Genomic DNA, 15,919 nt, shown 5'->3' with positions numbered 1-15,919 from the left:
CACTTCCTGTGTTGAGGAAACCTGTGCTTGATTTATACTTACGATACGCCCTTGCCTTTGGAATGGACAGTCACTCTAAATTGTGATGTACAGGGTGCTCGGAGATTCCCATTACAATATTCTAGGACTTGTACTGGGGAGTGAGTATATAATATTTTCAAAAGGAACCTGTGTCCGGAACGTACCGTTTCCGTTCCACGGCGGTTTCAGTTCAGATGTTTACCTCCCCCACTTCTGCCTAAGGAATTGAATTAGTCGTGACGCAACGCACTTATTAAGTAATAATTCGAAAGGAAACATAACGAAACATCCATTTATCCCTTAAGCACATTTGTTTGTATTACACTTAAACACTATATGTTTACATTATTCCAAAGCAAAAAAAAGAAACCTCTGTCTCTACAGGAGTCCAGTAAATTAAACGTTGCATAAGACACCACAAGAAGTAGTCCATAGGAATGAAATCCAGCGATCGCGGTGGCCACGCGGTCTTTCATCATATCGTCTGTTCAGATGTCTCAGAAGCGCATGCGAGAAGTGAGGTGGTGCACCATCATGCTGAAACCACATTTTCTGACGTCATCCTGTTTACCCTATTGCATACCAGGGGAAACATCTCTGAGACTTTTCTCTTTCCCTCAGCAGACGTGGATGCGCTACACATCTGAACCGAAACCGCCGTAGAACGGAAACTGTACTTTTCTGGACATGGGTTGCTGTTCAAAATATTATGTACTCACTCTTCTCTAAAAGTCCTAGAAGTTTGTAACGGGAATTTCCGAACACATTGTATACTATGCGAGTTGCTATGAAGTGCGTTGCAGATGGTGCCTTTAGTTGGATTCTGTTCACGTTTGCCAGTTGCTGGCAGAGAGCAACATGGAGCTCATACCTTTTTTAAAAGTTTATTACAATCAAACGACAAGTTGGATAAATGGATTGAGGAGGAACAATTCGGATTTAGAAGAGGAAAAGGACCTAGAGATGCTATTGGCCTTATAAGAATCATACGGGTAAGATGTATTGAGAAAGGTGGAGAAATGTATGCTGTTTTTATTGATATACTACAATGAAACAAGCCGAATGGGTGTTTTGAAGAAGAAGGAGTAGATTGGAGGAGAGACGACTGGTGCAGCATCTACATTTACGAGGGAATATCGGAAAGTAATGGTTCAAATGGCTCTGAGCACTATGGGACTCAACTGCTGTGGTCATAAGTCCCCTAGAACTTAGAACTACTTAAACCTAACTAACCTAAGGACATCACACACATCCATGCCCGAGGCAGGATTCGAACCTGCGACCGTAGCGGTCGTGCGGTTCCAGACTGTAGCGCCTTTAACCGCTCGGCCGCTCCGGCCGGCGATCGGAAAGTAACGCATAACAATTTTACTACCCTAAAGTTTAATAGGTAACAGAACAAAAAGAAACACAAATGAACTTACATCTTTTACCTACTTTTCTACATATTCACCAACGTTCTTAACACATTTCTCCCACCGTGGTCCCAATGTCAATATTCCCTTCTTCATAGAATTCCATTTGGTTGGAGTATAGCCGTTTGTGGACTGCTGATTTCACTTCCGCATCTGTTGCAAAGCGTTGAAAGGTTGGCCGGACAGGTATTTCTCCATGGAACCAAACAGATGAAAGTCCGACGGTGCAGGGTCCGGATTGAAGCACCTCCCACCCAAATTTGGCGATTTTCTCACAAGCAGAGTAGCAACATGGGGGCGAGCATAAGTTTGACACCGTGGGCATTAATTTTATGGCGTTTGTCACGAAGGGCACAACGCAGCTTAACCAGAGTTTTAATGTAAGATGAAGCAATCACAGTGGTTCCGTGTTCAGCAAAGTCCACCAGTAACACAACGTGCATATCCCAGAACACCGTCATAAGTACTTTCCTAGCAGATTTTTCCGTGTTGGAGAACCAGCGTGTTTCCACTCCTTAAGAGGTGTGCTTGATTTCGGGCGTGTAGTGGTACGCCAATGGCTCATCACCAGTGACGATTCCTGTCAGAAACTTGTGCCCTATGCGGTGTAACGCATTAAGTGAACCAAACTTGTCATAATTCGCTGGACCTAGTGGTTGCCTGTCAGTTTCTTAGGCACTTTACGAAATTTAACGTCTCATGAACACTATAGTACACTGCACCATAGGAAAAGTTGAACTGCTGCGACAAGGCTCGCAGTTGGATACGCTACTTCAATACCTCCGACATTCTGCGGGATTGCAGCTATTACCGGCCCCACTAATGTTCACACGGCCCTCTTGGAAAAATGCACACCACCTGGAGACATTTCTAAGATCCATACATTCGTCCTCTTACACGCCATCCATGTTCCTGCGAATTTCACTCGGTTTATGCCCTCTGAGCCACAAATATCGAACTAATCTTCGATGTTCTTCACAACCTGACATTAACATACGCGCCTTGTTTGTTTCTTAGTTCATGCTTGTCTCGCTAGAGCTGCACGTGAGAACAAAATACCGTCTGTATCGCAAACTTCAAACTAGATCATCGTGAAATTTCAACATTCCAGCTGCAGTACCATGTCAGAGAAAAAGTTATTGTGCGTTACTTTCCGGTCCTCCCTCGTACAACAAAAAGTAAAAATGAGGATTAGAAATAAAATGTCGGAAGGAAACAGCATGGGGAGCGGTGTCATGCAACGTTGTTTTCCTCTCCCTTTTTGTTGTTCACCTTATGCCTGCAAGAGATTATTGCGAACGACTTGGCCCCAAAAATTGGAGTCTGTATTGACGAAGCAGAATAGAACGTATTAGATTTGCTGATGACATGGTATTAGTGGCAGGAAGGGAACTAACTGTAAATAAAATGCTAAAAGATCTGTGTGGAATGTGCGATGAGATTCAATACACCATAAACAAATAGTATGGTGATCGGCAAAGGGAGGAGACCGGCAAATATTAAGATAGGACGAGATATTATTAACCAGCTAAGAGCATTTAAATATCTTGGAAGTACGATCACTGAAGACTTGAGATGTCATCAGAAGGTGTAAACTTGCACAGCTATAGCGAAGCAGGCATTCAATAGAAGGAAGAGATTATTATGTGGCAAACTAGATGAAAAACAGTTGGCAAGTGATTTGTCTGGAATGGGGCAGAAACATGGACACTGAGACTAGAGGACGAAAAAAATACTAGAAGCATTTTAGATGTGAATGTGGAGGAGAATGGAAAGGATAAGCTGGAGTGAAAGAGTGACTAACGAAAGAGTACTGTAAAGGTTTGGCGAGAAGAGAAGACTGGTGCAAGTTATAGGAGAAAGGAAGAAGAACTTAATGGGACATTTCTTGCTTGCTAACAGACGCTTTCGAAGGACTGGTTTGTGTTGGGAGACAGAGGAAGGAGGAGATACAAAATCATAGACGACACCAAGGGAAACGGAAATTATGTGGACCTGAAGAGGATGACAGAAGGCAGATCATCATGGAGAGTCACCAAGTGGAAACCTGCCCATGGGTAGAACACTGAAGATGATGATGATGATGATGATGATGATAATAAGGAGAACTCCAGAATAATGTTTCCTTGGTTATATCAATTTCTAATTGAATATAAGCCCACCGAAAAAAAATATTAGTCACCCTCTTAAAAGAACTCCATAAATGGCTTGGAAGTATTACCAGGCAGTCGTTTGAGCTCCACCGCCGATGTAAGAAGTTATGGCAGCAAAATTGTGTGCGTGTAGCAGTCGGTTGCATAGAATCAATGCAGTAGAACGGGTCGACGTCGAGACGTGACGGAATGACAAAAAGAGTTACCATCTGATTGTACGACTTCTCCCTGCGTTCTTCCTGACGAAATAGTTTGCGGGTGAACGGCCGAATGTCAGTGTCCAACGAACACAATATTTAGGCAAGCGAAAATGTTGCCATAACATCAGGTGCGCTGATCAGTTGAGCGCTTGGGGTGTCGGTGCGGCGCTTTTCTCTCTTGCCCCCCCTCCCCCCCCCCCTCCATCCGATCAGCTGTTTCGTATGGCGTCCGCGCTCGGAATCTCCTCCCTCACTAATCCCTCCGACACATTGCGTCGCACTAGGTTCACGCCCAGGTACACGCGATGGCGGCACCTCTGCTGTTTCTCCATCTGTCTCCGAAGTCAGTTTGTTGTGGGGTGCCTCCTTCCTCTTCTTAATCAGACTAATCCCGGGTAATAAGGACTTACTAAGAATGAAGTCGTTGTCACGATTGATCAGCGGCTGCCTTACTCAAATCTTGATAGATGCTTCGGTAACACGATGCTAGAAGTTACAAGTCTGTGACGTAGCCTTAATGCGGTCGTAATCCAGTCCGTGTACTTCCAATATGCAGAGTTTAGCGACAGCCAGTTTGATAGGCTGCTGCAGTCTGGTGTACCGTTAGTGTTCTCGTCAGTAGTCTTCTGCAGTACGCATCTTCTGACTTATATAAGTCCTGCTACATGGGCAGGTTATCTGACAGACCCAGTATTTCCGTCGTCTTTGACACTACTGAGCCTTTTTTTGCTGTTGTTCAGAAGATCGTTTTCACTTGTTGTTTCTGGATAATGGGCCACAAAAAGAATAAATGCAATGGCTGCACCCTAGGAGGTTCCACTTCTGTTTCCAAGTTTCGTGTAGTGGGTCTAGGACGTAGAGCTCTCACTGTTTGCCTCTCCTTGTGGCCGTTGTTCTGGAACACCGCCATCAGATGTTCAACTTCTTAGTTGGTACTTTCATTGTCAGTGAGGGTGCAAGCCCTATGTACCAATGTTTTGAGCACACTATTTCTCTGTACCAAGTAGTAGCAGCTGCCTGCATGTAAGTATAGATTGTTGTGCGTCTTCTGTCGGTACATGCTGTGTGTCCCATATGCCGTCCGCTCTTCTTGTTACCAGGATATCCAGAAAGGTGAGCACTCCATCCGCTTCAACTTCCATGCTAAAATTTATGTTCTTGTGTACGGTATTGAGATGTATGAGCAAGTCATTCAGCTTCTTTCTTCCAAGTGGCCATATGACGAAGGTGTCGTCTACATATCGGAAGAAACAGGAAGGTATCCATTGGGCTGATTCCAGGTTTCTCTTCTCGAAATGTTCCATGTACATGTTGGCGACAACTGATAAAAGAGGACTCCCCATGCTATTCCTTCCGTCTGCTCGTAGTAGCCACCGTCGAAAAGAAAGCGTGTCGACGTCAACACATGCTTTGGAAGGCTGGTAGTCTCTACGTCAGATTTCTGACGAAGTAGTAATAAGGACTCTTGTAAAGACTCAGTGGAACTGGTGCTTCTTCTCGTATCTTCCGAACAACCTCGTCTGGCAAGGCGGATTCTTTCAGAAGCACGATGGTCTTCCTCTCCACCCTATTGGTAGAAGCAGTGTCGATCGTCCTCTATTCCGTGCCTTCTAAAAGGCCGCACATTTTCTCATTTTAATGCTGGTGAGATAGGACCACAGTTGCGCTGCCTTTGTCGGCTGTTACGGCAAGGGTATCTGGATTTCACTTAGTTCTAGTAAGGCTTCTCTTTCCCTGCTAGAGGTTTTCAGTGTCATAGATCTTGTTCGCACGAGAGCACGACAGATTTAGAGACGTACTGAATCAACTGCTCCAGGTGTAAATCGTGCAGCAACGTTTTCCAATGAACTGATGATCTCTGTGATAGGTACGGAATTAGGAGTGGGTTCAAAATTGAGTCCTGAGATTGATGCAAGGAGCATTAGAAGGTTGTCTCTCTGATATATGCTCGAATTTTGATGTTTGACCTCCGGTGGCCTTCCTTTGTGCGGAATCCCCCAAACGTTGAGTTCTTCAGCGCACCTGTAGATGGCAACGTGGTCACTTGCCGAAATATTGTGCTCGTGGGTCACTGACATCCGGCCGTTCATCCTGAACTATTTCGTCAAGAGCTATCATGTTTTTGTGTGTCTATGACCACACTGTAAATGAAGTTGACATAACGTTTGTGTATTAACGCGAAATGTCCAGTGTGTCTCCAAGGAAGTTTGAACCACTCTTAGCCATGTAACAACGTCTAAGAACTGTGGTCGTAAAAAGATCCCAACTGACAGGGTTCGCCTTGTCAGTGACAGTCGTAATTGCTGCTGTCTGTGAATACGAGTCCAGCTCAACCAATCTCCAAGGAGAAGTGGCCTGCAAGCTGTGGACATTCTGGAATCTGGTGTCTCGGTAAAGTCCTTTGCTCACAGTGGCATAAATAGTTACATGTCTTCAATGGGCCAGCTGACTGAATACTAGTACTGTGGTCCGATGAGTCGCGATAATTCCTCTTTTCAAATTAAATAGTGTCTCGATTGCATCATCTGCCATGTACCAGGTGTAATTCAGACTAGAAGTGGTTTTTTGATATTTTGGGGGTGTTTTCCGTACCATGACTTGGACTCTTCATTCAATTTACCATGATAACGAACCAGGATACTTAATTCAAATGGTTCAAATGGCACTGAGCACTATGGGACTTAACTTCTGAGGTCATCCCATAGAACTTAGAACTACTTAAACCTAACTAACCTAAGGACATCACACAGATCCATGCCCGAGGTAGGATTCAAGCTGCAACCGTAGCGGTCGCGTGGTTCCAGACTGTAGCGTCTAGAACCGCTCGGCCACTTGGCCGGCGATACTTAACATTCCGGGTGACCAAGTGTTGCCCTCCTTTTGCATCTTAGTGATGATTATTCTGTGGACACTCCTATCTTCCAAGGTGACAACACCCATCTTCACAGGACTCCACGCATACGTATGTGGTTTGACAAAAATACCATCGCACATCAACTGGCCCGCCAAATCACCCAGTCTTAAATCATGGGTAATGTCTGTGACAATTTGAAACTGCGAGTGAAATGTAGCAGTCAACATACCCACAATGTGGTAGCTTCATAGGATCAACATGAAACTCTTTACAGGCCTTCTTACAACCCATCTTTTTCTGAACTGCGTCAACAGCTTTAGTCATTTTAGACGGACTGCACTTTCAGTTACCAACCTTTCTCGTTATTCTCTTGGAATCTCCAAATATAATTTCAGGAGAATAAGAGTCATGCACCAACACAGGCAGACATCGCCAGTTATGCTCCGTACGTCACATTTATTTTCGTTCGGGGCAACTGCCAGTTCCTCTCTGCTCGCTGATCCCTTGCAACGTTCTGGCTTTGCAACCGTCCAGTATACAGTAATACTGTCCTCGTGTTACTTTTTTTTCCCTATAGGGCGTATCATTCCATTTATAGTATACATTGGAGTGCAACAGAGTATTTCCAGTGCCCACTGTTTGAATAAAACTGGCCTCCGGCACCAACTGAAACACCCCTAAGAAGGTGACAGTTTGGGAAATATATGCACTTAAAAAATAACAAAAGAACAACATGACTAATTTAAAGTAGAATGTTAATGTTATGTGTTACTTTAAGTATCACCTTTCAGCAGTGCGGAAGCTTTTTGTCCGTTGCATGCAAGTTAATTTATAATCTCTCCCAAAATAGTTTGTAAAAGCGACTCATTTCATGTCATGCTAGTGTGATAACACGTGGCTTCTGTCTTTGGCAGTGTATCTACGGCTGCTACGTGCACTCGGCCATCCTGCCAACGTTCCACCGGCGCTGCTACTGGTTACTGCAAGTGAGTATTGCTCTGCGCGCTACCCGCAGCATGCGACTGTTTCGTTTCGCGGCTACAGCCTCCAGCATGGACTTGGCGTACCACTCGGCAGAATAAAGCTGCGACTGAGTCGTATATAGTAATCGTCTGTCACTGTAACAGTCTTTAGTGGAATAATTTTGTGCATGTTCCGCATGGTGCTGCCACAGCTGTCAATACTGTAACGTGTATGTAGAACAGCATATCAGCTTATGTTAAAATATGTCGTAATTTCAACTATCGGTTAGTTTCAGTGAACGTCTTAGCTGACAGGTGCCTAAGAGTTACAGATTGCTTTGATGTACGTGGAAAACAGTGCTGTTTTATGCCAGACCTAATGATAGAATACAAATAGCACTGCAACAAATGATCAAGAGATTCGACGAAGTCTACCACTGTACATCTTACTTGCCCACAACCAAATACGAAACAGCAATTCGTGTACGTATCATAAAATGCCCAGGTAAATGAACGTTTAAAGAATGGAGACATCTGTGTCATTCCTTCGCCAGGGATTTGCTTTTTAGTACAGACTTCATTGTCCCCAGAATTATCTGGATGGCATTATTCCGTTAAAGTACTTAATCTTCATGAGAACAGTCCATCGGAAATAGTACCTAATGTTGACGAAATAGGTAATCAGGGCCGTACGGAGGGCGTGGCGATATCTCTACCGCCAAGGTCACGGGTACGGAGTGGTTACAAAATCTGCCCCGAAAAAAAGAAACAGAAGACGGCTTACCAATGAACCGCGAGAGATAAGAGACTTCTACCGGTCGGGCGTCGTGTTCTTATCTTCTGCCTGCGAGAAGAAGGCTTTCCATCGGCCCGCGACTGTAAACGCTCGCTGTTGTCACACTGTCATTTCGTCCAAGTAGCGTCATAAAGGAATAACTACTACCGAACAGACGTCTGTTGCTAACATTGTTTATGTGGCAACAGTTCGCTTGGTACACACAGATGCCGCCTCCACATTGCACAACTCGCTCATGTCTAACAGTGGAATTGGCTCTGAGCACTATGGGACTTAACATCTGTGGTCATCAGTCCCCTAGAACTTAGAACTACTTAAACCTAACTAACCTAAGGACATCACACACATCCATGCCCACGGCAGGATTCGAACCTGCGACTGTAGCGGTCGCGCGGTTCCGGACTTAGCGCCTAGAACCGCTAGACCACCGCGGCCGGCTAACAGTGGAATTCTTCCGCTACTCCGTGCAGTATTATAGGTGGTAAGAGCAGTGACACTGCTTCACATTATGATATTTTGAGGGTTTTTGAGTGTGTGGGTTACGAGATAATTGTACAAACGCCGAAATAGCTTTTGGGAGATAGTGGTAGGTTTGATCATCACGCGAGTGTTACGGAAATGCTTCAGGAACTCGGGTAGGAGTCTCTAGAGGAAAGGAGGCGTTCTTTTCGTAAATCGCTACTGAGGAAATTTAGAGAACCAGCATTTGAGGCTGACTGCAGTACAATTTTACTGCCGCCAACTTACATTCCGCGGAAAACCACAATGATAAGATAAGAGAGACTAGGGCTCGTACAGAAGCATATAGGCAGTCATTTTTCCCTCTTTCTTTTTGGGACTGGAACAGGGAGAGAAGATGCTAGTTGTGGTACGAGGTACCCTCCGCCACGCAGCGTATGGTGGATTGCGGAGTATGTATGTAGATGTAGATGCAGATGCAGATGTATGACAACAACATTGACTGCAGCATTTGTGAACGAATTTTCAGTAAATTAGATAAAAAAATAACTTAACGCTGAGCATGTATGAAAATAGACTCAAATTTAGTTACTTTATCGATAGAATACGTCACAGCATTTAAAGTTGACTTCACTGGCGTAATAAATTAGTTAGCTTCGCTCAGTGCAAGAAAATGGAAAGTAAAATTACAATAAGAACACAAAGTTCCTGGAAACATATATTTTCTCAGATCTGAACACAAAGTTCCTGGAAATAGGTATTTTCTCAGATATTCATTACAGTTCTTTTTCTTTTATTTCTAATTAGCAATTTTTTGTTTGTTAATAAACTCTGTTCTTCATTACATGTGTTACTGAAACCAACAGACCGTAGTTTGACAGAACAGTAAGGTGTAGAGTTAGTTTCATTTTCAGGTTTGTTAGAAAGTTTATACAACTTGTACTTTATTTACTAAAATGATACATTTCATAGAGTCCTGCTTGACGGAGTAAAAGGGCATAAAATGCGAAATAGGACGATCACAGCCTAACTGGATAGACTGCACGCACCGCAATGTTTGACTCCAAAGTCGCTGAAAGTGGCTTCATGGCTGCACGACTACATCCAGCACCTTTGAGGCATACCGGGAGTAACAAAGAATAGTATGAGAGCAAGTTTGTTCCAATGAGTGCTAAAGATGTGACACCTTTTGATGCTCCCAGAATGAGATTTTCACTTTGCAGCGGAGTGTGCGCTGATATGAAACTTTCTGGCAGATTAAAACTGTGTGCCGAACCGAGACTCGGAACTCGGGACCTTTGTCTTTCGCAGGCAAGTTTTCTACCATCTGAGCTACCCAAGCACGACTCACGCCCCGTCCTCACAGCTTTAATTCCTCCAGTACCTCGTCTCCTGCCTTCCAAAACTTCACAGAAGCTCTGCTGCAAACCTTGCAGAACTAGCACTCCTGGAAGGTAGGAGACGAGGTACTGGCGGAATTAAAGCTGTGAGGACGGGGCGTGAGTCGTGCTTGGGTAGCTCAGATGGTGGAGCACTTGCCCCGAAAGACAAAGGTCCCGAGTTCAAGTCTTGGTCCGGAACACAGTTTTATTCTGCGAGGAAGTTTCACCTTTTGATGCTGTTTGTGGTGTGAGGTTCACAGAACTAAGTCAGGAATTAAAAGATTTAGTGCACATTGTGAGGAAGTCAGCGTCTCAGATGTTCAAATGGTTCAAATGGCTCTGAGCACTATGGGACTTAACATCTGAGGTCATCAGTCCCCTAGAACTTAGAACTACTTAAACCTAACTAACCTAAGGACATCACACACGTCCATGCCCGAGGCAGGATTCGAACCTGCGACTGTAGCCGTCTCAGATGTCACGTCACATCATTTTCTGCAAGTGAACATGTCAGAGAACAGCTGATGCAATTGGAAACAGCGCATAGCCTTCCGTAATTATGCAAATTATTAATAAAACATGTGCTGCGACAGTTGATATGTTGACTGATTCGCATAATCGGGTGCCTCATTTGACGTTGAACCACAGTACGTAAACCCAGATTGTTCTCTTGTGAATAATGTTTTATTTCGAATTAAATTCCGGACGTTAAGAAGACAGGAGTAAATGGTATGAAAGAAAAAGAAGAGAGGATGACTGGAACATTTCGTCGGACATGTTGAATAATTTGCAACCAGTTTGCAAATATTATAATAGCTTTGGAAAATCACGAAAGGCTTCCTTGTGCTACCCACTATACAAATACAACACGAAGCCAGATTTTTGACTAAGATAGATTCTTCTTAAATAATGCCCCGACCATAGCAGCAACAATAAATACTGCAAAATTCGTTGTACGGTAGAGAAGAAAAGTGGCCTCTCGTCATCTTTGAAACAAGACATCAGCGCACGATGGAAAAGCTTGTGGACTGTGCTGGAGTCTTCATACGCTCTGTATAACGTAGTTGCTGTTTTGCTGACGGAAAAGAATGCAGCTTACGGATTGCAGGGATCTGTGATGAGCTTGCAGGACGAATTAGCCATTAGCCACACGGGGTAGCCGCTCGGTCTGTGGGCGCCTTGCCACGGTTCGCGCGGCTGCCCCCGTCGGAGGTTCGAGTTCTCCCTCGGGCATGTGTGTGTGTGTGTGTTGTCCTTAGCGTAAGTTAGATAAAGTAGTGGGTAAGCCTAGGGACCGGTGACCTCAGCAGTTTGGTCCCATAGGAACTTACCACGAATTTCCAGTTTCCTGAAACCATTTAAAAGGGCCACAGATGAATTAAAATGCGAAAGAGAAGCTACAGTCCAGTTACTTTTTCTTTGGTTTCACGAACTTCAACAAATCTGCAGCGTCGATGACAATGAGTGTGAGGTGAATTTAATTACTGCATTTGCAACTACTGTTTTATTATGGGACGAGGATAGGATAGATTTCTAATTAACTAGTGTCATTGATGTGTAGTAACAGATTTGAATTTTTAGCACTAGCTACGAGGGATTAAAACTCGAGCTCTGATTATTCTGCGTGAGAAGGTTCTAATTACCCCCAAACATGAAACTACTACGTTCTTTTGGCAGTCTTTCCGTGATAACAATGTGCTTGGCATAAATGACAAGCAGGAAATTGTTAACTGTGTGCAAAAATGACGTGCAAGTTATTCACGTGCAACATTTAACCTTAATCGTAATTATTTTTGTATAGTTATTGCATAGTTTCATACAGCTAAATGTGATTATTAAAATTAGATTTCGTCACCTAAAACACATTTTTTCCGGGTACGTTTCATGTTTTCCACATCAGTTCTATATTACTTCTCTGTCTTTTGTTTATTAACGTAGAGGCTTCAAGTGAAATGTCATCGCCATCGAGAAAGAAAGATCGTGTCAAGCACTGAAAGAAAACAAATCCTACGCAGCCGATTAAGTGGATCTCTACATGTAATGCACCCCAGTGACGATCATGATATTTTATAGTGATGGAAAAGATCTGAAAAGTATCTACCGAGACTAGATAGAGTTGCAAGACGTATCTTACAAATCTTAGCAACAAGCGCATCAAGTGAACAATGCTTTAGGAAAGCTGGCATGTTAGTAACAAATCGCCGCAGCTAATTAATTCCAGAACGTGAGAGTTACCTACTGCTGATCAAGGGTAACTATAAATTGTAAAGTTACAACCGATATATGGGATGTATCAAAAACAATCATCCGATCAAAAAAATCGTAACTATAATATTATTTTAGATATGTGCGTCAACAACTTACTGTTGGAAAGAGCAAACTCTCGAGTTTTACATGGTTCCCGCTAGTTAGCATCAGCGTGTATCCACTTCAGTTTGAGTAAAAATGGTGTCAGGACAACAGAAAGCGTTTTGTGTTCTAAGTTTTGCGCAGTGCGGGTCAGTAATAACTGCTCAGCGTGACTTCGTACTAGGCATGGTGAGAATCCTCCTACGGCACAGAGCAGTAGACTGTGGCATGAACAAATCCGAGAAACAGATTGTTTGTGTAAAAGCAAATCGCCGGGCCGTTCCCGATTGTCTGACACAGACGTCGAACGCATCCGCCGTAGTTTCACAAGCAGTCCGTAGAAATCCGTTCGCCGTGCACCTCGACAGCTCAGCATGCCCCCGATGTCCGTCTGGCGTGTACTGTATCAACGTTTACACATGAAACCATACAATATTCAGCTACTGCAAGCTCTTCGTGAAAGTGACAAACAACAACGTGTGGAGTTCTGTAATTTCGTTCTTGGCGAGATGGAGGATGACAGTTTTCTTCCACGCTTAGTGTTTAGTGACGAGGCAACATTCCATTTAAATGGAAAGGTGAACCGTCACAATGTGAGAATATGGGGTACAGAACAACCATATGACGCTCTACAACATGAGAGGGGTCTCCAAAATTTAATGTGTTTCGTGCAGTTTCACGGGAAAAGGTGTGCGGTTCGTTTTCTTCGCTGAGGACACTGTTACAGGAAGCACATCTCTCTATATGCTTGAGAACTTTCTTTTTCCATAGTTGCAAAACTGATTCGAACGACTTCATTTGCTAACGGGACGAGGCACCGTCACATTTGCATCTGGAAGTGCGGGAATTTTTAAATGGAAGGATTACTGCACGATGGATCGGTCGCACTGGGCCAAATGATTCAGCCTTACATTACTGGCCTCCAGGGTCACCAGACCTGACTGTATGTAATTATTTCTTGTGGGGGTTTATAAAAGACTATGTGCCTCCGTTACCGACAACAGTGAATGAACTGAGACATCGCATAACAGCAGATGTCGAAGTTGCAACTCAGTACATGCTCGCTGCAGTGTGGGAACAATTTGAATACTGCATTGACATATGCTGTGCGTCTCAAGGGGGGAGGGGGGGGGCATATTGAACACCTATGAAAACGTATGAAAAAAAGACTTTTTGAGTTTCCCGTTCATCCAAAAACAAAATTCATTGTATATATTTGTTATTTTCAGAAATATAGACGTGCCAAATCGGATGATTCTTTTTTACACACCCTGTATGATGTTCTCGAACAAGGACAGTCGTCTCCCGAATTTCAAGAGCGTAGCTTCTTACCGACGGGCAAATAAAGCTTCTGTTTGGAAGTGAGTAGTATTTTTTCTGTGATCGTACTGAAATGCCACATGATTTTCCACGTTCCATGTGAAGTTAACTGTTTCACATAACCTTTTTGGGAACGTTACATTGGTGTTGAGGGGGGGGGGGAGAGAGAGAGAGAGAGAGAGAGAGAGAGAGAGAGAGAGAGAGAGGGGGGGGGGGAATCGTTCTATTTTTATACAGTGCATTGCGGCGAGGTGAGAAATCAGCGAGATCTGGTTTTTTTTTCGGTTATTCGTATGTGTGGAGTCCGGACAACAGAAATGGAGCTAGTACGCGACAGAGCAGAGTTAGGTGGGGCCAGCCGCTAGCGGCTCTTTCCTTCACACAGCAGGCAAGTCGTGACCGGTCTAAGAGCGTCGCTGCACTCTAAATTTAATTTCTTGTGTGCAGTTTTTTCGTCAGTATAGTTCATTTAACTAACAGTTTCGAGTAGTGCTTCATTTTCATTAAACTTCCTTAGAAGGCTATAAAATTCGCTAAATCCAAGTTGCAGGATGGTCAGTTTGAAAGATGAGGAGGAGGGGAGGAGGGGGGGGGGGCGACACGCAGCTTTCACAGGTCTGGCAGAAGCGCAGGACTGCCTCTGTAAGTAATACATAGTGTTGTGCAAACGATTATCAGCAGAATTCCAGACACATCAGATCTTCGGTGATTGGTATACCATTGTCAATAACTACACTAACCTACTTCATCTATGTCGGCGATTGCTGCGCAAACAAGTTCTCCACGTGCGCGTACATCAACATTACTCTACCACGCAAAGATAGGGGTTACACTCGTCTGGTGTGAGATGTTCCCTGGGGGGGAGGGGGGGGGTCCACCGTGGGCCGAACCGCACAATAACTCTGGGTTCGGTGTGGGGCGGCGGAGGGGTGAAGTGGACTGCGGTAGTCGTCGTGAGGTTGCGGACCACTGCGGCTGCGGCGGGGACGGAGCATCTCCATCGTTTCTAGGTCCCCGGTTAACATAACATAACCCACTTCATACACATTTTGTCACCGACATGAAAAAAAGTAATTTTTGTTTTATTCGATTTCCGGCGCCTCTGCCATTCTTGTACCTTTTCGGTGTGTCATCTTACTGAAGAACAAGACCAGCTATTGGAATTGCCTGCTTGCAAACACTATCTATCTAGTTTTAACAAGTACAGACCCGTGAGAGAGCGGTCATATAGTTACAAATTTTCTTTGCGCCTCATCTTTAATGCGATAGCTGTAAATATCGTTCTAATCGGAACAAAGATTACTGTGTTAAAGTTTTTGGTGAAGACAACAGGAAAGGAACACAAAAAGTCGTTTAGTCGACCAATATAAGGACGTACGTCGGCTGAGCTTAAGTACTGTGTTCGCAATATTTTTTCATATAGGAGCGGTAGTCCACCAAGCGATACAGGAGAACGCCTGTGAAGTTAGAAAAGTGCGAGAGCAGAATTGAAGCTTTTATGTTCTGACAGGGGTAGCTCAGCCACGAATAATATGGGGACTACATGAACAAATAAATAGATTCTGCAGAGGAACAGTGATTCTAGACGTCGCACAAAATAAAACAGAATCCTGCATAACAAGTAGAAGGCAGTAAAACAGGATTTCCATTTTGAAGGCAGAAGTGCGAATGTGGTACAATGTACAGAATTATTTACAAATTGAAATTCTCTGTTATTGAGCTGTGTGTCGTATCCTCATACTGAAGAGTGCTGAAACACACTTCTACAACACGACTGTTTATTACAGTAACTAAACAAAATACACTCCTGAGAGAGACTATCTTCACAACTTTGTTACTGAAAACTGTATGTCTTGGACAATATCTCGAGGAGCAGCGAAGAGAGTCCGGCGCGGTCATATGAGGCGAGGAGCTCATAGGCAGCGACTGGTAACCACGGCGAAGCGGTGTCTCCTGACCGGCTGTTGGAAGCGCAGCGGCGTATATGGCTTAACGGCGGAGACGGCAC

General features: G+C 44.1%; 1 protein-coding gene across 1 annotated transcript in view; it reads left to right on the top strand.

The window, feature by feature from the left end:
• The window catches only part of LOC126174755 (calmodulin-binding transcription activator 1), a 1,816,127-nt gene that overhangs the window by 1,481,883 nt on the left and 318,325 nt on the right, over positions 1 to 15,919 (top strand). The window contains exon 8 of the mRNA XM_049921082.1: positions 7,558 to 7,629. Coding sequence (XP_049777039.1) covers positions 7,558 to 7,629 — 72 coding nt within the window. The remainder of the gene's footprint in view (positions 1 to 7,557; positions 7,630 to 15,919) is intronic.

This window comes from Schistocerca cancellata, chromosome 3, assembly GCF_023864275.1.
Source record: "Schistocerca cancellata isolate TAMUIC-IGC-003103 chromosome 3, iqSchCanc2.1, whole genome shotgun sequence".
In the NCBI taxonomy this organism is placed as follows: domain Eukaryota; kingdom Metazoa; phylum Arthropoda; class Insecta; order Orthoptera; family Acrididae; genus Schistocerca; species Schistocerca cancellata.
The sequence above is the reverse complement of the archived record's forward strand: the minus strand, read 5'-3'. Positions and strand labels throughout refer to the sequence as shown.